A 23,071-nucleotide genomic window follows, 5' to 3' on the forward strand; every position below is an offset into this window, starting at 1 on the left:
AACCGGACCTAGTGCTCCAGACGTGGTAACCCCCCCTCCGTGGGCTGTTCCATCTGATGTATCCTCATGAATGGTTCCCACCTTGGCAACCCATGACCCTCCCCAGGTGGACTCCCACCTTGCGGTTAACTCCTGCAGTCCGCACTTTCTTCCCATGAGTTCTCCCCTGATGGTGAGACCATGTGGTGTCTCCACTAATTCCTCCCTTCGGTAGGTAGTGGCCTCTGCAGCGTTTTTCCCTCGGGGGGAATAATGCTTACCCAGTGGCCCGTACGGTGCCGGGCGGCTTCTCGCCATTTAGAGAACTAGGCCTCCGCCCGTGACGGCCGGTGACAGGGGCTTCCCAACTTTGTGTAAAGCTCTGGGTCCCCCTTCCTCTCCACTGGAGGGTCATAATTTCGCGTTAGCGTCTTCGTCTGACTCGCCCAGGCCAGTCAACGTCGCTCCGCAGAGATTGTGACGCGGCTCAGTGCTGTGGCGTTTTCCATAGGAACCCCATTCTGTCGGTTCGACACAACGTCGAGAGACCGACAGAAAGGGAACGTCTTGGTTACGGATGTAACCTCGGTTCCCTGATGGAGGGAACGAGACGTTGTGTCCCTCATGCCACAACACTGGCCGCCCACCCAGCGGTCGGGGGAGGATGCTTAGGCTCCTCAGACCAAAGGTGAATGAATGAGCACGCCGGCTTCCCTCTTATACCCGGACATCCGGGGAGGAGCCCGGCATGCAAATTTCATTCGCCAATTTTCATTGGCCTTTTCTAAATACTCAGAAGATGATAGGTTCTCAAGACAAACCCCATTCTGTCGGTTCGACACAACGTCTCGTTCCCTCCATCAGGGAACCGAGGTTACATCCGTAACCAAGACGTTTCCCTCTTCCAAACGAACCTTTCTATAAAAGAAGCAGAATAACCAATATTATAATCTTCACTTCACTTCATACAAATCAACTGAATAAATACAGCAAACCATACTCACAATTGAGCTACAACTCCAAGAGTTCTCAAAGAAAGGTTTTCAAGTACATTCAATGGTAGCATGAGGTCAACCATAGTTTCCCTCTACCAAACGAACTGTTTCTTGCTCTATGGTAGTCTTGCCTTATATACGGTTGCCTCTACTAATTAGCGCCCTCTAGGCCCTGGCGGTATGACCCAGAAATGACACCCTAGGAAACCACTTAGAAAAATACAATACAACCAAGTAACCTTATGCAGGTTACAACACATGCTTTAACATATGCATGCATGCACATGCATGCACACACAGATGCACGCACACACACACACATGCACACACAGATGCACGCATGCACGCACTCACTCATGCATGCTCTCACACACACACGCACGCACACACAAACACACACACTCAGATATACACATGCATTGCATATGTCCACGCATAATGTTACTTGTGCGCACATACACGCATATAAGAGCACACACGCATGAAGGCATACGCACACAACACAAGATATGTGAAACTAGTATTTTGAAACACTAAGTCTAAGCCTATTTTACGAACATTTCTCATGAGACAACATTTACTTACCCCTCCACATCTGGATCGACACCCACAGCATATTCTGAATATGCAGTCTCCGGGTCAGAAGAGTCTCGCACACCGTCAGTTTCATGATCAAAAAGTATCTCAATCACCTCTGATGCTGTATATTTCCTCTTCGCCATGTTTCGCTTGCCTATTTTTATTTAATTTTTTATCAAAATCTCTCTAATCTGTCGCACTCCGTTAGGGCTGCAGCTATCGATTATTTTAGTAATCGAGTACTGTACTGATTTTCCATCGATTAATCGGGTATTCGGATAATAAGTACTTTTTCTTTATTATAGAACAATACTATATATACAAGAGAAAATAAGACGGGTCTCTTAAAATGAACAACTAATTTGTTTCCATTTTAGAAAAATTAACATATTTATTGCTGTGAAAACTAAACCCATTTAGTACATTCCATTGCCATATTACATTCAAAATGCAATATAGGCCTAATACAAATGTATAAATATGAAACATTAATAAAAATAGAAAGAATAATTTCAAAGCTAAACAACAAACTTCAGCTCATGCATGATGCATTTAGTTTATCTAAATTAGTTTGTTTCTTTTTTTACTATTAAATAGTAATATTTTTGTCCACATAAAAATACCGAGTTAACCGGACTTTTATTTTGGCAGGTCGTCGGAATACACTTATTTTTTAGTGTATTAGCTTCACTCAGTAAAATGTTCTGAAATAGACTCTCAGAGCAACTCTGGAGATGAAGTTCATGTCCCCATAAAGCGCAGACAAATTCATGAGGCATCACGCGTGTAGCACGTTAAACTGTGCAGTTCATTCACTCAGACACGCAGAACACCCAGATGGCATGTGTAAATAACATGATTCGGCATCCACTAGACCGAATCTAGTTTTATGCACTCAATGCAGCCGGAAAACAAGTTTCACTCGCAAAATAGACTAAAACTAAGTAAAATAACAGTTCACCATTTCAATAAGCTATCACTTATTTATCAGCATGCGAAATGATCGGGTACTAGTTGTTGTGAGCGTGTGAACAGACTAAAATGCGTGTGTCTCACGGTGAATGCGGGCTGAGAGTTTAGCGGGCTGTGCGTTAGTAATAATGGTCAGTGGGGAAACGCAGTGCTCCCTGTGTACTGTGGTTAAATGGATTAAACGAGGCTTCGAGGCAATTTTATGATTTTTTTTGTATTTGAATTACTCGAGGAATCGTTTCAGCCCTACACTCCGTCACTCCCTGTTCATATCTGCCCTCTACCGCTCTCCACGAAAACTGCAGCAAATGGCTTATGAGATGCAAGTGATTATCGTAATACTCAACTCAACTTTATTTATAAAGCGCTTTTACAATTTTCATTGTTACAAAGCAGCTGTACATGAGACATATTGACTATAAGCAAAATAATTAAAGTTGTACCTGCAAAAACAAGAAAAGGTTGAAAACACAGAAGACAGACATACCCACATACAAAACACTCCACACACACAATATGCACATGTACTAACACACATAGACATAGAGACACACACACACACACACGGATGCGCACGCACACACACACAACACACACACACACACACACACACGTACGTACACAGACAAGTACGCACACACACACACACACACACACACACACACACACACACACAGCTCAGTGAGAGCACACATTTAGGATAAAGGAGAGAGAAGCACAGGTCAAATATAACAGACTATAAATTCCTATATGCAATATTAATTAAGTAAAACTTTAAAATTCTAAAGCAGCCCCCCCGGTCAGGCAGATAGTGCAAAAACAGTATGCAAACGGTGGCGAGGAACCCAAAACTCTAATCGAGAAAAAAAACCTCAGGAGAACCCAGGCCCAACCAGGGGATTCCAGTTCCCCTCTGGCAAAAGCTGCTGCCTCTGCACAAGCTCCAGAGAGCTTGCACAACAAGGCTAAATAAAATAAATAAACTTAATAATAAAATAAATTATAGTTTAAGATTATCATTAATAATCTAATAGCATTTGAAATTTTGTGGTGAAGACATGTCAAGAGACCGCGTCCTTCTTTATCCAGCTCTATCATCTCAGCTCTTGTCAGGTCCCCACTTCCCATTCTCCGCTCTACCATCAGGTCAGGCCATGAACTGCATCCTGCTCGCTGTGGTAACCTTGGAACAATGAGACAAGACTGGCTGAGAGTATGTGTACATCAGTTGTGTTTTTGGTTCCGGTTGATCTAACTAATGCAGCCTAAACCCTCAGAAGATTTATATTATGGAAGAGTAGTGTATGCAAGATTAAAAAGATGCGTCTTTAGTCTAGATTTAAACTGACAGAGTGTGTCTGCCTCCCGGACAGTGCAGGGAAGACTATTCCAAAGTTTAGGCGCTAGATAGGAAAAGGATCTACCACCTGCACTTGATTTTGAAATTCTAGGTATTACCAACTGACAGGACGCCTGAGAGCGTAATGCACGTGAAGGACTGTAATACAAAAGGAGTTCATTCAAGTACTGAGGAGCTAAACCATGTAAGGCTTATAGGTAATAAGCAAGATTTTAAAGTTAACGCGATGCTTTATAGGTAACCAGTGCAAGGTTGACAGAACCGGGCTAATATGTTCATACTTTTTTGTACGTGTAAGAACTCGAGCTGCCGCGTTTTGGACCAATTGGAGTTTTTGTAATAAGCCTGCAGGGCAACCACCTAACAGTGCATTACAGTAGTCTAGTCTTGATGTCATGAATGCATGAATTAACTTCTCTGCATCTGACATTGACAGCATATGACGTAGTTTAGATATATTCTTAAGATGGAAAAACGCAATTTTACAGGTGTTGGCGACGTGGCTCTCAAATGACAGATTACTATCGAATAGAACGCCAAGATTCTTTGCTGACGACGAGGGTTTTATGGAACATCCGTCAATAGTTAAACAGTATTCTTGGTTGTTACTTATAGCAGTTTTCGGTCCAATAAGTAACACTTCCGTTTTGTCCGAGTTCAGTAATAAAAAGTTGTTACTCATCCAGTTTTTTTTTTTTTAATACATAGTGTTGTCACGGTACCAAAATTTCAGTAGTCAGTACCAATACCAGTAAAATTCCACGGTTCTCTGTACCAATTTCGGTACCAAAGCAAAACACCGGTACATGCTAATTGAAACACAATTTTATTAATAAAGCTCATTGTTAATATAAATGTATAGAAAGCAATGCCATTTTGTATACATGAAGTATAAGTTAATTGTTGCTGAAACTGTTGTGTGCTCTCTGCTGATGCTGATGATCCTCCTCAGTCTGCTGCTGTATAAGACAAATAGAATAAACTTCAGTAAGTCAACTGACTGAACAAACATGCATATGCAATATTAAAACAAACATCAGTTTTTATACTGCATTTACACAAGATTACTTACATTAAGGTAACTATATATTAAAATAATAAATGCAACAGATATGTTTTTCTTTAGTTTAAATGTGGCTTTTTAAACCTAATAGAGTTACAGTATCTATCCAAGACATACACATTGCTAGTCATACAGTTAGTATGATAGTTTTCTAGCACATAGATTTCAGATAGGCCTATATAAAATAGGTGCTGTAACCCCATACGGGGGTCTAAAATACAGTAACTCTATCTGCCTGTCGTCTTTAAACGAAAGCCCGAACCTGCCCCGTACCCGAGATTGTTTAACCCGACCCGACCATTACAGTTACATTTTAAGCCCGAACCCGAAGTGCGTTTAACAGCAAGCTTTGTTGAAATATGCTGCATTTTATGATTGCTTGCGATGATAATTAAATAGCTAACACAAGCAAACACAGTTTCATCAAGGCATGGCGGCCCCCTCGCCCCCTCAGCAGTGAACACACAAGAAAAAATAAGAAATAGCACAGACTTACCAATAACGAAACTTTGCTGTGGGTGAACAGGTGTAAAAGTCAAAAATCATTTTTGAACCCTCTGGAACTGTTGGTTTAAGCGCTGTCCTCCTCTGATTAAAAGCTCTCCTCTCGCTGCTGCTGCTAACTTTACTTGCAGGGATGCTGAGGATACTATGGGCCAGTCTTGACAGTAATGACAAGATCATAATTCTTCCAGAGTGCAGCTTTCCCTGCATCATTTGGAACTGTAATACGTTTTCCATCGCTAATATTTTGCTTTATCACCTTCTGTGTCGTGACAACGAGGACAAGAGCGGGAGCACGTGCGCAGAACAGTTTATGCAAAAAGTGTGTTTTCTCTTGTGTTTTTTTGTGGTCACAACGCAGCAAACACGCAAGCACACGCCACGGCACGCAAACTTGTTTGTATATAGCCTATATATTTTTTTAGTTACAAACCCGCCCCGAACGTTTTTCGGGCCCCATCGGGCTCGGGTCGGGTCTACCTCTACTTTCCGTGGATCTCAAAACTACCGTCAGCTCTCTGTAACTAGGTGCAGAAAAATAAAACAGAACATCCTCATGAATGACACATTTCTGTGCGCTACAACATCATCATGATAGTGTTCTAAAGTATGCCGTCATTGGAGTGAAGTGCTTTCATTTTGCTGGAGGTAAAAACTAGCCTTAGTTAACAAGGGGGGAACGCATTTATAAGCTGCATTTATAACAACGAATGGCAAAGATGCAGATGTCATGTTAATGCACACACCTTGTAACGTTACTCTGCTTATGACGTTCACTCCACTCTGTGCTGTTGTGAACTGAAGAATGCGCTAAATAACGCAGCCTAACGCCGTTTTCATAATAAGAGTTTTAAAGGGGACTATAAAGCGATCTCGAATTCTTGTACAGATTACATAATTATTCACTAGTAGTTAGCAATGCCACTGGTTCCCCATATAGCATAGATACAATTGTAAGATGCCAGCTAAAGATCTGGAAAACATCTTTAAAAAAAACAATTTTTTATGGTTTGTTGCGGTCATGAAATCTGTTTTCCCACTGTTTCTCTGCCTGCTTTGGAACAAAATGTGTCTCATGACACACCTCTGCCAAGAAATTGTTTCCTGATTTCTTTTTTATTTATGTTGGCTGCACATACATATAGCATACAGATTGATTAATTTTTCACGGTGCATAGAATCGATTGTAGCTTGTCATGTATAGCTGTCGTGACTGGTGTGTACAAAAACTTGAAATAAAATGGAAAGATGCATCACTTTTTGCGATCGCATCTGGTGTTAGACAGGTTATGCTTTATGCTTTGTTTTCTGTCTGTAATATATATATATGTTTGTATGTGCAGGCCTCATTTCTCACAAAGAAGCTGAACATCACAGGAAAGCGAGTCAATCTGGCTATATGGGTGAGTCACATTTTTCTGGCAATATTTTACAATGTTTGTGTAAAGGTTGTTTTTAAAATAACAAAGACGCAGACTGGTGTTTATAGAAGTCAGAGCCAAAAATGGGCAGATAAAAGCATTTACTAGCATGAATGAATAAATGTAAATGAAGTATCTTCCACTACCACAATATGCACATTATGTTTCAGTAAGGTGAATTTCGTGATGAAATTGACATTATTGTTGTTTGACGGTTTTATATAATAAATTACATTAGAACACAAAACAGTCTAAATTTGAAGTTGTGCCTGATATGTATTTCTTCATAATTTTGTACAGTACACAAACTCGATAACGTATTGAGAACTATTTTTGCAAACACAAATCAAGAACTTCAAAAAGCTATACCCATTGTGTGAAAGTTTTTTTTTATTTGATTTAAGGACACTGCTGGTCAGGAGCGTTTCCATGCACTCGGGCCCATCTACTACAGAGACTCCAATGGGGCCATTTTGGTCTATGATGTAACAGATGAGGATTCGTTTCAGAAGGTAAACTTTGTCAACTCAGGTTGACAGAGTAAAAGCAACTGTCAATTTTAATATTGTGTTATAGAATGCAACATCAACCCCTGCATTCATGTTGGTTTAATGTGGTTCCTTTTCTGAGCCTCCATTAATCTACCTCATTATTTTACAGGTGAAAAACTGGGTAAAAGAATTAAGAAAAATGTTAGGGAATGAAATATGTTTATGTATAGTAGGTGAGTACATTCTACATGTCTACATTTAGACTAAACATGTTTTTATGTCATATTTTCAAAATAAATGTTTAAGCCCAAATGGAATCTGAAGATCACTTACACTTTTCTAGATTTGTGTGTGGATTTTGATGTAAAATGTGTAGAATCCTGACAAATGGCTCTAAAGATACTTAAACCTGAATATATATATATATATTGTAGCCTTGGAAAAGTTAAATACGTAAACAATATGAAATATAACCACTTGTAATAAAATCCTAAAGAAGATCCTAAAAGTGTAGTATATCGTTGGATATCAATTTTTCCATTTATGTTGGCTTGAAAATGCTGTACAGATTGTGTGTCGCCCTGATTATGACTATAGCTTGATATTAATTTCTTGTTCATTGTTTTTTCTAAATAGGAAATAAAATTGACCTGGAAAAGGAAAGGCATGTTTCAGTAGAGGAAGCTGAGGGGTATGTTTATCTTTTATCTCTTATAGAGTGTGATGTTTTTCAACAACAACTTGGTTGAGTGATAAGTGTGAAATAAATACTTAACACAGACTTAATGGTTTACCGTGATAATACGGTCCAACGGTTAGTATTATCGCGTCATATTTTAATTATCGTTACACCGTACAAGTGTTACGGCTTGAAAAAGCCTGTCCAGCATCAAACAAAGTTATCAAGAGTATAATGTAGATGCAGCATGAAACGTGGGTTTTATAAGGGATAATGTACAGGGCCCGGTTGCATAAAGCACCTTAAGTTTTTCCCTAAGTATGACACTTAAGGCAGTCGTGGTCTAATGGTTAGAGAGTCAGACTCGTGACCAGAAGGTTGCTGGTTCGATCCCCAGGGCCGGCGGGTAACGACTGAGGTGCCCTTGAGCAAGGCACCTTACCCCTACTTGCTCCCCGGGTGCTGCAGTGATAGCTGCCCACTGCTCCGGGGGTACGTGTGTTCACCACTTGCTGTGCGTGTGTTCACTACTCTCTGGATGGGTTAAATGCAGAGTCACATTTCGGGTATGGGTCACCATACTTGACAAAAAATTGAATTAAATTAAATTAAAAAATTAAGGGGTGATTTTCCTTTACCAAAGACAATAGGAGAATAACTTAAGTAAAACTTAAGGTATACTTAAGGACACACTTAAGGGAAAATTACACTTAAGGTGCTTTATGCAACCGGGCCCAGGCAGCCGGTTGGTATCGCAGAAATTAGCCCTGACAGTGTGATCAGGCAGTCTTGTATCACACTGAAGGGGCTTATTTCGCGATAAAAGCCGGCTGCTTGTACATTATCCCTCTTATTACAAGGCTACTTGCAGAATGCAGACATGAGAAAAAAACTGGACATAAAATGTGAATTTGAAATATTTTATTAGCTCATTTTTACCGAATGCAGACCTTCCACGGGAAAAGCCGTTTAGTTTCAGTTTTAAAGTAAGAAACGATGTTCAAATGTCACGAACAGGCAAATTGGTTTAATCATTTGTAAATATAATATCATATATGTTATTAAAAGAAGACATATTTATAATACATTTTTGTGTAATATTAAACTGCCTCTCTCAAAATGATTTGCTGCATCCGGGTTACAGGGTGTTATTAGTTTTGAGTGGTTGTTATTTGAAAATAACAACCCTTGGAATGTTGCGACTGGCCAATCAGAATCATGCATTCAAATGAGCTGTGTAAGTTAATTTATGTCAGGAGAGTAAATCAGGAGTATTGACATTTGGAACAAAATAAAGTGACGCATACCTATTTATTCACGTCTGCTCCTGTGAGTTTGTGATGACAGTGCTTCACTAATTAGGACTTTAATCCAAAAATGTGCACATTTGTGTAAATGTAGATATACTGACGCACGTTTACTTTATATTTCTTTATACAGACCCATCATTTCTATTCATTATTCATCAAATGATGTGATATGATGAGTTTGACACTCCATTCAGCTTGTTTCTTCTGCTTTGAGCGCTATTATGAGCACGGATGTCATGCTGCTTTCTCCTGGGTCCTAAAGTACACCCATTTACTCACAACACACGCAGACAGATAGGGCTGTCACGATTATGAAATTTGGCTGACGATTAATTGTCTAATAAATCATTGCGATTATGATGATTAATTGTCTGTTTTAGAGCTTTGACTTTTAATTCTCATACATTTTTTATTCAGCTTTGAAACGATCATATTGTTCTGAATATAAAGATTGTTATTTTTCTTGGAAATACATAGGAAAAAATTGGGTCATCATACTTAAAGCGGCAGTCCGCAAGTTCTTTTGAGTAAAAATGAGCTAAAACCAATTATTGAGCAAGTACATGAAAGAACGGTGTTTAAAACTGTGTCATTACCCTTGCTGGATTCACCACGGAAAGCTTGTAATAATGGTTTGTAATTTGCCCTGTCGGGTCGTCTTTTCCGGAGATCCTTATATGGTGTCTTTCGTCTATGTGTCATTTCGTCACATTCGTAGACAGAACGAAGAGGATCCGGCTGCTAGCCCGCGTGTGGATGCGAGTGACAGGCGGTTTGTAGCATGTACTCACAACTGCTGGGTAGGATTTCATAAAACGTTTAGTATTATTTATGGCGGCGTTTAGTACTTTTACTTTTAAACGCCAAGCAGTGTTGACATCTGGTGATTCATCATTTGTGAAAAACAAGAAAGAATGAACTGATGACAGTTTACAAAGAAACAGGAAATGTGATCGGACTCGTGCGAAAACAAGAATTTATTTTGGCAAGGCATTTCAAAGGTGGCGTGAACTCCGTGATCTGAAAGGATTGTAAACGGATGCAGACATCGCTTTATTTTTTCTGAACAGGTAAGACATTTCAATAAATAACACAAAAACCGTAGCGCACTTGTTGTGTTAATACAGACGGGTACAGTTTCATCGGTTGTTCTTTCTCTCTTTATGTTCATTATGATAAATGTAATTTAAGCCCTATTCGCCCGGGATTAGTATTATCTGGGGACCTCGTGTGATTTAGAAATTACCTCACCACATCTGTATTTCATGTGGCGCGAATTAGCACGGACAAGTGAAGCCTGTGATTTTACTTAAATTTACGGACTTATATCCCGGATATGAAGGCTTTGCATATAGTATAGTTGTATGGTGTATAATGATTTATGACCGTGCCTGTCAGCATTTGAGACCCGCGTTCGGGGATCTTCTGTCCAGTTCGCGTTACGGGAGTTTCCATGAGAAATAACAAAACTGGAGACTCCCAGTCAAAACGGCAGTGTTGGCAGCTCCATTTGCGCTATTTGTGTCTGTTTATGTTCTTATTTGTTTCGTGTTATATCATCTGCAATGTTATCTGTGTTTATTATGCGCTACTGATGTACAGTGACCACCAGTGTCACAGGCCACGACTCAAAACATCAGACTCATCCGCGCAGTTGAGCAGTGCCGAATCACAACTCTCGTAAAGAAATACTTCCGCACATCACCTGCAGTAGCAATTACAAACTGAGATGGCGACAAAGAGGCCAATCCTACGGACTGCCGCTTTAAGGTTTAGGGTTTTACCTGTCAATAATACAACCGCCAAATACTTGTAAATTAAGTAACTTGATCAGGAGAGAATTGAAGCCACCATTAAAATGCTATCAGTCATAGAAAAGCTTCTAGTCTGTTTTTTTCTCACTTGCAAGACTACAATAAAGGTTTACTTCTATATTAATGAGATTTTGGTAAACTGGTTTTCACACTGAAATAATATTAAATTGTAGTGCAGGTTATTTTTATGGTATATGCTTTAGTTTTTTTTAAAGTGATTGTGTTGTGGTGGTACATTTTACAAGTATTACCATGCTTTAGTTACAATATATACAATAAAATATGCAATATGCAGATGCACTACAGCTCCCCCTAGTGTCTTCTATAGAGATGTGCAATAATTGCGATGATCTGAAACCATCTCAATGAGGTCAAACAATCACGATGAGACGATTATTTAATAATCGTGACAGCCCTACAGACAGATGATTTGCTGAATTGTGTTGTGTTTTTATGAAAAACTGATTTACTTCAGGTTGTTTAATCTGAACTAGGAAACTTTTACCTCATGCCCCCAACATGCCATGACTTATATTAATGTTTTTTATTTGATGTAAATCAAACAAAAGTACATTTACAGGTAAACTCATTATTAAATTTGGTTTACATCTGGACTTTTTTTTTGACAATCCCAGAACATGCTAATAAAACTGTGGCAATACTGATAACCGTGATATGTTGTTCACTATAACCGTGATCTGAAATTTTCACACCGTTACATCTCTTAACACAGTGAGCAGCTCAGTATCTGTGTGCGCGATCGTTTGTGTATCATTGACTAGTATGATGATCACATGTTGTATAGATGGACTGGTCACATGATACACAAGTCACGTGAACAACAATCCACACGAGATATACAGTATGTGTGCAGTATTATTGTTGTAGCCCTTACAGCTGTGTTACAAAACCACTAAGTAGAAACGTCTTTTTTTAAACAATAGTTAATTCGAGACTAAATATAAGCAGTAATTGGGAATTTTCCATTGTTACAATAGGTCAGAAATGTCTAGAAATATTATATTAGAAATATTACATATCAGCTTGCTTTTTGTATTAAAAATACTCTATTAGATGATAAATAAGATGTTTTGCCCACTTTTCTCAATCACCTTCAGTACAACTAATTTTAGCAATCCATAATGTGAAACATGGTGCAGGATTCTCAAACTTTTCATTCTTTTTTGCCTTTTCTAGGTATGCAGAGTCTGTTGGTGCAAAACACTATCACACATCAGCCAAATTAAACAAAGGAATCGAGGAGCTGTTTCTGGACCTGTGTAAACGTATGTTTCTTTCATATACTGTCAATTTCATATAATACCACAGTAGCAGACCTGCCAACCTGTATTCATTTTACGTAGCCGGTACGCATTTTGACCTCAAAATACGCTGGTACGATTTGTCACTCTAAACTATGCAAAAACCTGATGACGCCTCTGCTGCGTGCAGTACTCAAAACAAGCAACAGAAAAAAGAAGAATATGTCCAATCATAGCACTGAGTTCTTCCCCCAAATGGAAAGCTGCGATGATTGACACGTCCTATGGCCTATCAATCAATAACAAGAGTCAGCAAATCGGCAGAACCACAAAATCCCGCGTGATCCCCTTCCACCCACACGTTCTGACGCATTGTTTTAAACGAAGAGTCAAGACATCTTCTGAGCTCTAAGGTAAACGGATCGGGTGGATGTGGAAAGTTGAAATATTGAATTAGCTTAATCCTATGCAGTCGATGATCTCGCGGGCTCATTTGATAACGTGCACTTGCCCGCAAGATGCGCTAACATTATTTCTGATTTATAAATGAGCGCTCACGAAAAGTTACCGTGATTTTACCAAGTACCATAGGCGCCGATTGCGCTGGTGGATTCTCACACTCAATAACGTGCACTTATATCTGCGAGAGAGCATCAAGTTATGGTCACATAAAAACGGCGTGCCGCTTTCAGTAAAGCGAATCCGCGTGACAGCGGAGCGGATTGAATGCGCTCTGCAAAATCGAGCTCTCGATAATTGTCAATAAAATAAAATGTCATATGCAAACTTTTGAGATTAATAATTATAAACGTGAATAAATAAGTAAAGTAGATTATGGCAGGCTGGCAAAAAATGTAAGTGCATGTGTGCAGCATAGAAAGTTACCAAGAGGTGTTTGTTTGTGCGTGTGCGTGCGCGTGGCTGTAATGGGGACTAACTGCCACATGGAAAACTTTGCTGATGCTCTGCTCAGAAAGGCCAAATCAGCGACCTATGAAACAAAGCAGTCAAGAGCAAGTGCCACTGCAAGTAAATGTGATTGATATACATCAAGGGTATCTCACTGAAGATTATTTACACACACAATATACACAAATGTTTCCTAAATTTAAATACATGTGTTTAATAAGAAAAGTTATTTTCAAAAATGTGACTGATGCATTTTTCACAACCAATATGTTATATGTTAAAAACCTGTGTTCTGTCTCTTCGGCTGATGGTATTCAAAAAAATATTCCAAGGTTGGCAGGTCTGCAGTAGACAGTCAAGTCCTTTTTTCAAAGGCTATGCACTGAATAGCACACTATATACTATTTTTTCATATACTACTGCATGTATACTGTGTACATATCAAATCATTTTTGATGTTCAGTTCTACTTTACACAAAATTGAAAATAAAACCATTAGTATTAATAAAAATAACTGGTAAATGTCACTCAGGTGTCACATGATGGTCACGTGACAATGTGTTATGGGGCATGGGCTATGCACCCCAAATGTAAAATTCAACACATGATCAATGTCTACATCTAGATTTGGTGAGAAAACAACATTATATTTATGTCACAATAAAATTGTGGACATCATTTTCCAAATAAACTGTCAATAGTAAAGACGTTTAATGATGTCACTCCTACGAATATGATGTCTGAAAGCCAGGTGTATAATAACAGCACAACAGGGTTGAACAAAAAGTAAAATTATTTTTTTTGAAAGTGGATAAAACATATAAACAAATCGAGCTACCCATACAACCTGTATTTGTCTTGAATTGTCCAATGTATGTATGAGTGTTTGTCTACCTCATTGGCATCCGTAGGCATGATGGAGAGCGCTCAAGCAGACGAAAGATCGCGTGGTAATGGCACGAGCCACACAAGCACAGCGCGGAGAGGCGTACAGATTGTCGATGACGAACCCCAGACTGCAACATCCGCTGGAGGCTGCTGTTCATCCGGCTAATCACATCCACCATAACCGGGACTGAAAACGCCCTTTCACGTGATAACTGCCGCTCCCCACAGCTACACCCATCTGCTACTGCTCTACAGCTCTATCAAATCATTTCTTTAACAGTGTTTTTTTATCGAAACGGTTGATTAAAACGCCACTGGCTCCCAGGGCACTGCAGTGTTTAGGGATGTAAATGCCAGATTGATCCACACTGATGATATTCACTTTAATATACAAATTAATATAAATAGGTACCAAACGGCCAACTGATTTCCATAGCTGTCTGATACATTAGCTGTTTCTTTTGGCATGGTGTTGTGCATGTAGAATCTTTAAAGGCTTAATTTTATTTTACGTCCACGGAAAAATATTATTTAATAACTTATTTACAAGTTATATCAGACATCTTCACTTCCAAAGACCTCTGTTCTTCCAGTGTTCCATAGGCTTGTGTCATTAAGTCTCTTTTTTTTCTGTCGTTCAGGTCTATCGATCTTTAAAGAACTAAAAAACATCCTCCTTGTAGATTTTGTCTTCTCTTACAGGCTGATTTGCCATCAAGATTTGAAATTAAAATCTTATCTTGTTTGCTTGCAAAATTAAAAATTACTCAGATGATGTGTACTTTTTCAGCGCAACACGTGTCAAAAAAAGTGTTCAATATTCATGTTGCATGAATGTATAATGAATATATGCTCTGGTAAACACACATTTACTGAATTTGTGTTTTTTTAACTGCCATTTTTACAATGAATGTTAATAGTTTTTCCCCAAGCCCTGAACATTTGGATGTTTTTTGAAAACTACTAATAGTTTTCCACAACACATCACCTGTAAACACTGAGGTGCAGCTGTAAGCCTACTGTGCCTTTAAATAAAAACGTCTAGAGTTACCCTTCCCCTTTGTCTCCTATTATCATTGTTTTTTTTAGGTTGTGTTATGGAAAAATAAATCTATGCTATGTCCATTTTATAAAGTGATTTTAAATTATTTCTACTGTTTGAGAAATAACTGGCATATATTTTTTAATAAAATGCACCAAAATAAAAGTCCCTAACAAAATGTAAAATGTACATGTATATTTCAAGTTAAAATTGTGAAACAGGTTGGCTGATATTTCTAGAAATACATATTTTGTTGCTACCAGGCGATTTTAAATTATACTTAGTATTACTATTTTAGTAGCATATGTATTTAGCACAAAGAAGAAAAAAGCAAACATATCCTGTATACTTAAAAACTGTGCACGAATAATAGGATGTTGTTAACATCATAGATATGGTTTACATACTAATGTACAACTCGGTAAAACGGCCACGATTGGTCTTTCCTGCATCTCTTCAACGACAGAGACAGTACAATGCGTCATGGAGACAGAGCGCATTTAGTATACGCCCACACCGGGGCACACAATCCAAACTTCTCTATTGACTTTCTTTAGACTTGGGCCCTGTCCCAAATGGCGTACTTCATGTGGATTTGCTGTCTCGATATTTAAATTGCGTATGCTCGCCAAGTCTACGAGTCCGTAGGTGTCCCATGTGTCTATTTAGCGCTCAGAAGTCTGCTCGCGAACGCCTCCTTTGTGCTCTCATTGATGCAGACTCCACTGAAGTTACCTACCCAGGAATCCTTGCGTACGCCCAATCACTGAACGGAGGAGGATGTGTCGTGTATGTCAGACATATATGTAAACATGACGGATAACTTTTTGATGTATGTTTTGATAAAATTCTAATAGTTTCTTATTCACATGATTGCTTATTTATTTTCTATTAAGCCAGCTATTCAAGAATATTTTTTTAATGCAGTAGCCTACATTTTCTTACTTAAGGTATTAAGCCTCTGATGTTTTGTTGTAGATTTATATTGATCTGGGCTCTGTAAAGCTGAACAACACAGCTTCTGTATTATAGAGAAATATTAAATAACAATATGTATGCATATTAAGAACACATTATGCCATGGCTCTAGACTAATTTTCCCACTGGTCTGGTGCAACCCACTTTCTCAGTAGGTCGCACCAGCTTACAATTTGGTTGCACCCTTTTTTATAGTAATCTATAAAAAGACCTTGCATAATGACCTCAGTTGATAAATCGTTCTGTTAATTTGTCACTCTGTCTTTTAAAATAGTCTGCTATGGGCACTTCATATTTGTGCTTTAACACTTGCGAGCCCAATAAATGCAAAGAAACGTTGTATTTGTTGTTTTATTCAGTTTTTATTTAGTTTTATATTCAAGTTATATATTGGCTATAAAATGATCTGACACAAATATAACCTGTCACTCTTCACAATCCTCCTTTATTGCCCTCTTTGAAAAAAGCTGTAGCCTAATTTTGCCACTGCAGGCCGCCTTTATTTTTACCACATAAAATTAAGTAAAATTAGCTAGCTCAAAATGCAAAAGTAACTGAGAACTTAATTATTATATATGAACTTTAGTACATATGACCTTTACTACACATTGTCATAAATAAACTTTAAACACGTAATCTTACTAACCTCTCCTGTTAAATGTTTAGCTAAGCACGCTTGTTCTGATGTGTTTTGAGTGATATGTTTTCAGTGTTTGATATACGAGTTGTTTCAACAAAACGAATAGGTTCGAATGAGTCATTACGTCGCGAATCCGACATTAACGAACATTGACGCGCCGTTTGTTTTTCACAGACAGGCCCGGCTCCACGGGGCAGGGTGGGCTTTGCCCACTTTATCAGAAGCTTTGCCCACCTGTTCTCCACCCAGAGACGTTGAGGATCCCTGAACTGCCGTTTCTGTGAAAAAACGGTTCCGTGAACGGACTTTGAGAGTCCTGCACGGGTCATGTTTGATAAACCCGCAGCAATTAAAAGAACACCCGACATCCGACAGCAGCACTAATCTAATTCCGTACCCGACCCTACCCGTTTGACAAAAATGCCGCGACCCGAACCGCACCTGCATTACATTTACATGATGTAGAAAAAAAACATTTATTTTCTCACGGAACAAGTAACAACATATTAGCATTCCTGGGTAATGCATTTTTAAACATTTACCCAGCTAACACAGTTACGTTGTGACGACGTATAGGGGCTATCCTTTTATCATGAAGGGAAAAACGTTTCGTTCTAATTGCACCTTTGCTGCTTGTTGTTCTGTATTTACAAATAAATAAGTTATAAAAACAGGGCTATATTTTCCTTTAAAATGCCGTTTTTGTCACCTAAAAAATCTATATAATAATAACGCAACAATAGTTTTTTTTGTCAGCATTTCCCTTATTGTTTCTGTGTGTGAACAGTCTCCATCATTTTTAGATTTTTTATCGTCAAAAGCTTATAGCGTTTTATACTGAATGCATGCAGCATTGCAGTCTATATGTAAATAGAAAAACAAACGCATTCGTATGGGAAATCATTTTTAATCAATAAAATCATACTTGCAACAGTGTACAGTAAGCAGACTGCTCGCAGCTGTTACATGCATTAAGGCCTTACACCGGTTGGCTTGTTAATAATCGTTTCTTGTCATTTAATCAGTTGTCAGCAACAGGGTAGTGTTCCGACATTTAAAAACATGACCCAATAAAACAATTCAAAAGGAGCGAAGAATACAACTCCACCAAGCAGTAACTTTGTCGAGTCGGGACTGGAAAAATAAAAAATAAGAAGGTAAAATTCATATTTTCTTAAGCGTGGTTTTGATATCCGTGTTATCAAGCACCGGGAACCCTGTTTTGACCGTTATTTTCCTTTGCATTTTGTAAGCCTGCGTGTACCTGCCATTTTTCCACCTGAGGTAAAATTGAATTGACTTTACCACAGCCTATGACGAGTGACACAAATTTACTATATTTAATGCCATTCTTTTTAATTCCTCAGACGTGTAAAGCTCAAAAGGCTGATGTCAGAAACGATGTAACGTTAGGACATAAATTGTAATCTGTTCTGAGACCAGATTTATGCAGCCCGCGTTATCATTGTCTGCAGCCTGTGTAGTGCTAGAATGCTAGTTCTCATTACATTTTAAATACGTTAATGTGTTCTTCAAGAACCTTGTTTTTTACTGACAATGTACATCATATAACACAGATTTGTTGCATTTGCTTTGTTTGCGTTATATTTCTGGTTCGTGTAGCGCTAATTATAAATGAAAAGCCTTTGAGGGTTCTCAGCGTAATGTTACCAGAGAGTAATCCACATGGGCTTTATAAGGTGGGACCAATATGGGCCTTATGCATGTTGCCCACTGGGGTCCCACATGGGCCCCACTCAGATTCTACGTAGGATTCATATGGGCTAATTCACATACAGTAGGGCCGACATGGAACCCGTGGACAAACCCACTTGGGGCCCATGCCTCAAGTCCATATGGGGCCTACATTGGCCCCACAAAAAAATGTTGGCTGGGTCACGGCGTACTATGGAAGTCTGAACGGCGTTTCAAATTGCTCTTAAAAACGCCGTTATTAACGCCGTTTCGATGGCGAAAACGGCCATACTTTACGGCGTCTGTAAGTCTTAAACGCTGTAAAACCAGGCGTCTTCTGAACACCAGGCGTCTGGTTGATGGCGAAATATGACCCAAACGGCTTTCCATACTTTCCATACTTTGCTCCGCGAGCACGCGCTGCTTACGCGTGCGGTATGAATGCTCTCATCTGTTAAAATGTGACGCGTATGGCGTTATTTTAATGACAAATGTCGCGAGCGCATTATTACAAGGCGAGAGCGCATTCTTATAATACGAGCGCGCGAATCTCTCCGCTTGCACGCCGATTTCCTTTGCTCATGCACAAAACTGGACGTGCGCTTTCAATTATACGCTGCTCTCTTATGAATTTTCTCTCCTCTCGCTCAGTGAGCGTGACTAATTCCTTAACTGAAATTGATGTTTTAAATGACTAATTTCATGGATGTGATCTTGATAGATCTGGTGGAGAACCATATTTGGTGAGCTTAGCTCATCATTATTTTAACATGCAGCTAAAACCGCTACACACTGATCACAATAATGGTTCTTTGCCACAACATATGTGTTAGACAGTAAAGAAAACTTCACATTAAACTCAAGAGTCAAGAGCCCAACTAAAGCAAACACTGATCACAATAATGGTGATTTGTTTCAACATTAATTGCAGATGCAAAAGTGATATTGATTCAATGCTATTAACATTCACAAATCAGCTATTTTTTACATTGATTCAATGGTTGCTTGCTGTCTGGGTTTCCATGTGGAAAGGTACAATATGTGTACCTTTGCGGGTACTTCCCCAGTGACAAGCCATTGTACCCCTAAAGGTACAAATTTGGCAAATTTTTTCTGACAGTGTGGGTGAAGGATGCCTTTTGGTGAGGTGCTGCTGATAATGCCCTTTGTGTGGTTCCCATCAATTCGACACATCGTCACTTGTGCACCTTAGCCTCATTGGGTGTTTCGGCCCTTTATCACAAGACACCCTCAGCCAAGGGAGGCCCACCGCAGGTTGATCAGACCTGGGTGTGTGTCGCATTGTTACAAGGTCATCTGGCAGCCCATGCTGTGTCCATCCGCCTAAACCACAGCCATAAATAGAAAAAAAAGTAAATTACATAACTCAACTTTATTTATATAGCGCTTTTTACAATTTTCATTGTTACAAAGCAGCTGTACATAAGACATATTGACTATAAGCAAAACAATTAAAGTTGTACCTGTAAAAACAAGAAAAAGGTGAAAACACAGAGGACAGACATACCCACATACAAAACACTCCACACACACAATATGCACACGTACTAACACACATAGACATAGACACACACACACACAGACGAGCACGCATGCACACACATACACAAACAAGTACACACACACACAGACACGCATGCACGCACGCACACACGCACAGTGAGAGAAAACATTTAAGATAAAGGAGAGAGAAGCACAGGTCAAATATAACAGACTATAAATTCCTATATGCAATATTAATTAAGTAAAACTTTAAAATTCTAATTCCAAAGCAGACCCCCGGCCAGGCAAATTGTGCAAAAGAACAGTATGCAAACTTTGGCGAGGAACCCAAAACTCTAATCGAGAAAAAAAAACTCAGGAGAACCCAGGCCCAACCAGGGGATTCCAGTTCCCCTCTGGCAAAAGCTGCTGCCTCTGCACAAGCTCCACAGAGCTTGCACAACAAGGCTAAATAAAAATAAATAAACTTACTAATAAGGTAAATTATAGTTTTAAGATTATCATTAATAATCTAATAGCACTTGAAATTTTGTGGTGAAGACGTGTATAATGAATAAATAAATAATGGACAAGGAAGGAACAGGAGATTTTTGCAATGTCATAAGGCCAAAATTACCTTAACAAAGTATAGCTTTGAATGGCTTCTTTTCTAATTGACCACCACCCCTCATTCTGAATTTCACCATTAAGGCATTTAACATGATTCTGTAAAAGAAATGAATCAGGATTACTTCACCTCAGAAAAATTACAGTGTTTTCAGATTTGTTGCAGTCACTAGTATGGTTCATTTTTTAACTACCCAAATACGTATATATGTATATATACAGAGAGAGAAACAAACAAACACAAACTAACATGTGCACACACACACACACACACACACACACACACACACACACACGCACACACACACATTCTTTGTTACAATCCAGTCTCTTAATAGAAGATTGCAGACTTGCCATGTTCCAGACTGACAGCTACTCACTGAAGTTCATCTTTCAAACCGAACAGCATGGAAAATCTTCCTTTGGAATTCCTGAAAGAAGAATCTGTTCATTAATCTGTACACACACCTGGACACATGAATACTTATAAACTGAATGTAAACACTTGCTGTCACATTTTTTGTTTACAAACCATTAGGCAGGATGTCCTTAAGGAAGAAGGTTGGGAACTCCTGATCTATTTACACATTGTTCCTGTAGTTGCATAAAATTGCTCAACTTAATGTTAATTGTAATGGCTTTTAGGCATTGACACAAAACTCAGCCAACACACGGTTTGGGGGCTTGATGATGTTGCTATCAATTTCCCAGCAAGAAGCATAAAATAGCACAACTCAAGTGTAGAAACAACCTTTTAGGGTAAAGCCTAACTTTAACCCTACTACCTTTTAGCCTGCTAGCTAATTTTAGCCAAACTCAAACTACATGTCAGTTGATAATGTGCGCATCATTTCTTAAGGTTCCTTTGTGTCCAACAAGTAAAACTCAACCACATAAAACAATACAAAATGTACTTACCCAACAGTAGTTTTGTAATACTCGGTCACTTTTCGAAAACCAAACTGCCATTCTCAAGTCCTCCTCCACAATGGCCATACTGAAATGGAAATGCGTCATCGCTCTATCACGAGATCGCGGGATTTTGAAAAATCGCGAGATTTGTTACAAAATCTTAAAAAAATGTTACAAAATCAGTTTGGGCAATCATCCACTTTAAATTGTGAAAGGAAATATTTATAACATTATATCTGATGTATATGTATATGCATAACTTAATATAAATTGTAATGTAGGCCTAAAGAAAACGTCTCGAATAATGACTACAATGCAGTAGCTTTGTAATCACTTGACCACACAGGGCACTTTGCAAATATAATTTGTCATTAAACTAACTTAGATGAATTCAAATGATTGTGTGTTTAAAAAATGTTTTCCTGCTTTTTACAATGGGTGTTGCGTGACATGTAAAGGACGTCAGTGGACATCTATTCACAACATTTTTAAAACTAATTGGGGCACTCAAATGAATCATTGCCGTATTATTCAAGGTGAAAGCACAATTGCCTTTGCATATTTCATAAGAATTTTACAGAGGGTCATGATGGACTAAAAATGCACGCGTAAAGGACGTCACTAGAGGACGTCCTCTCACAACCAATTCACAACAGGGTATTTTTTAGGCATTGCTGCCGGCGGTTTGTTTGTATCCCTGCACTTACACTTCGCTCTAATATTAGTGTATTTTATTATCATTACTTATCATTGTCGTTGCTAACTTATCCTGATATAGGTAACGCTCGGGCGTGGCTGAAGAACCCAGATGCAGGCAGGCAGTGATGAAGGGGTTAACAGAAATATTTTATTTACAAACGAAGAACAAAATCAAAACCCACGAGGGGGTGTCAAAAACAGGAACGAACTAAAACACTAAACTAGAAACCAAACACCTCCCTCGGTGGGTAAAAACAAAACCAAACAAAACACGACACAACACAACGTCCAGGGGCAGGAAAACCCCCCCAAAAAAACACGGCAAAGTGAATACTCACAACGGTATAAGCACACGGGACAGGTATACACAGCACATCGAACGTACATTCACACACGCAATCCACGAACACAAGACAAAGAAACAAGAGGGTATTTAAAGGTAAGACAAACGAAGGATAATTAACACAGGGCAGGTGTGGGTAATAAAACACTCAGGGAAAGATAATAAGGAAACGAGATGGCGGGAACAAAGACGCGGACCGGAGAGAAAGAGTATGGAAGGCCGAAAGGACAATAATCTCTCTCTCCACATAAAACCTAAGGCTTTGTCATGGCTCTGCTACAAGACCAAGAATAAACATGACATGAAGAAGCAGAGTCATGACAGAAGCCCCCCCTTAATGAACACCCCCAGGTGTTCACCAAGGGGTAGACTAACGGGACAAGACAGACTGGGAGACAGACAGGAC

At 39.0% G+C, this 23,071-nt stretch overlaps 1 protein-coding gene and 1 long non-coding RNA gene across 3 annotated transcripts in view; one reads left to right on the top strand and one right to left on the bottom strand.

Annotated features, from left to right (window-relative positions):
• rab21 (RAB21, member RAS oncogene family) overlaps positions 1–15,281 on the top strand; it is a 39,908-nt gene extending 24,627 nt beyond the window's left edge. Inside the window, exons 2-7 of the mRNA XM_057326749.1 lie at positions 6,796–6,855; positions 7,278–7,385; positions 7,534–7,597; positions 8,001–8,055; positions 12,365–12,453; positions 14,250–15,281. Of these exons, the coding sequence (XP_057182732.1) occupies positions 6,796–6,855; positions 7,278–7,385; positions 7,534–7,597; positions 8,001–8,055; positions 12,365–12,453; positions 14,250–14,392 (519 nt within the window). The 3' untranslated portion in view covers positions 14,393–15,281. The remainder of the gene's footprint in view (positions 1–6,795; positions 6,856–7,277; positions 7,386–7,533; positions 7,598–8,000; positions 8,056–12,364; positions 12,454–14,249) is intronic.
• Positions 15,282–17,777: 2,496 nt separating this feature from the next.
• Positions 17,778–21,730, bottom strand: LOC130549511 (uncharacterized). Of its 2 annotated transcripts, XR_008962209.1 has the most exons (5): positions 21,630–21,730; positions 21,244–21,305; positions 21,092–21,142; positions 20,722–20,810; positions 17,778–19,925 (listed from the first exon to the last, which is right to left on the bottom strand). It is a non-coding gene; the product is annotated as an uncharacterized LOC130549511 (long non-coding RNA). The 2 variants fall into 2 exon arrangements; XR_008962210.1 differs by lacking the exon at positions 21,244–21,305 and having other exon boundaries at positions 21,630–21,724.
• Between the last annotated feature and the right edge of the window lie 1,341 nt (positions 21,731–23,071).

Source organism: Triplophysa rosa, unplaced genomic scaffold (assembly GCF_024868665.1).
Source record: "Triplophysa rosa unplaced genomic scaffold, Trosa_1v2 scaffold124_ERROPOS922197, whole genome shotgun sequence".
NCBI lineage: Eukaryota > Metazoa > Chordata > Actinopteri > Cypriniformes > Nemacheilidae > Triplophysa > Triplophysa rosa.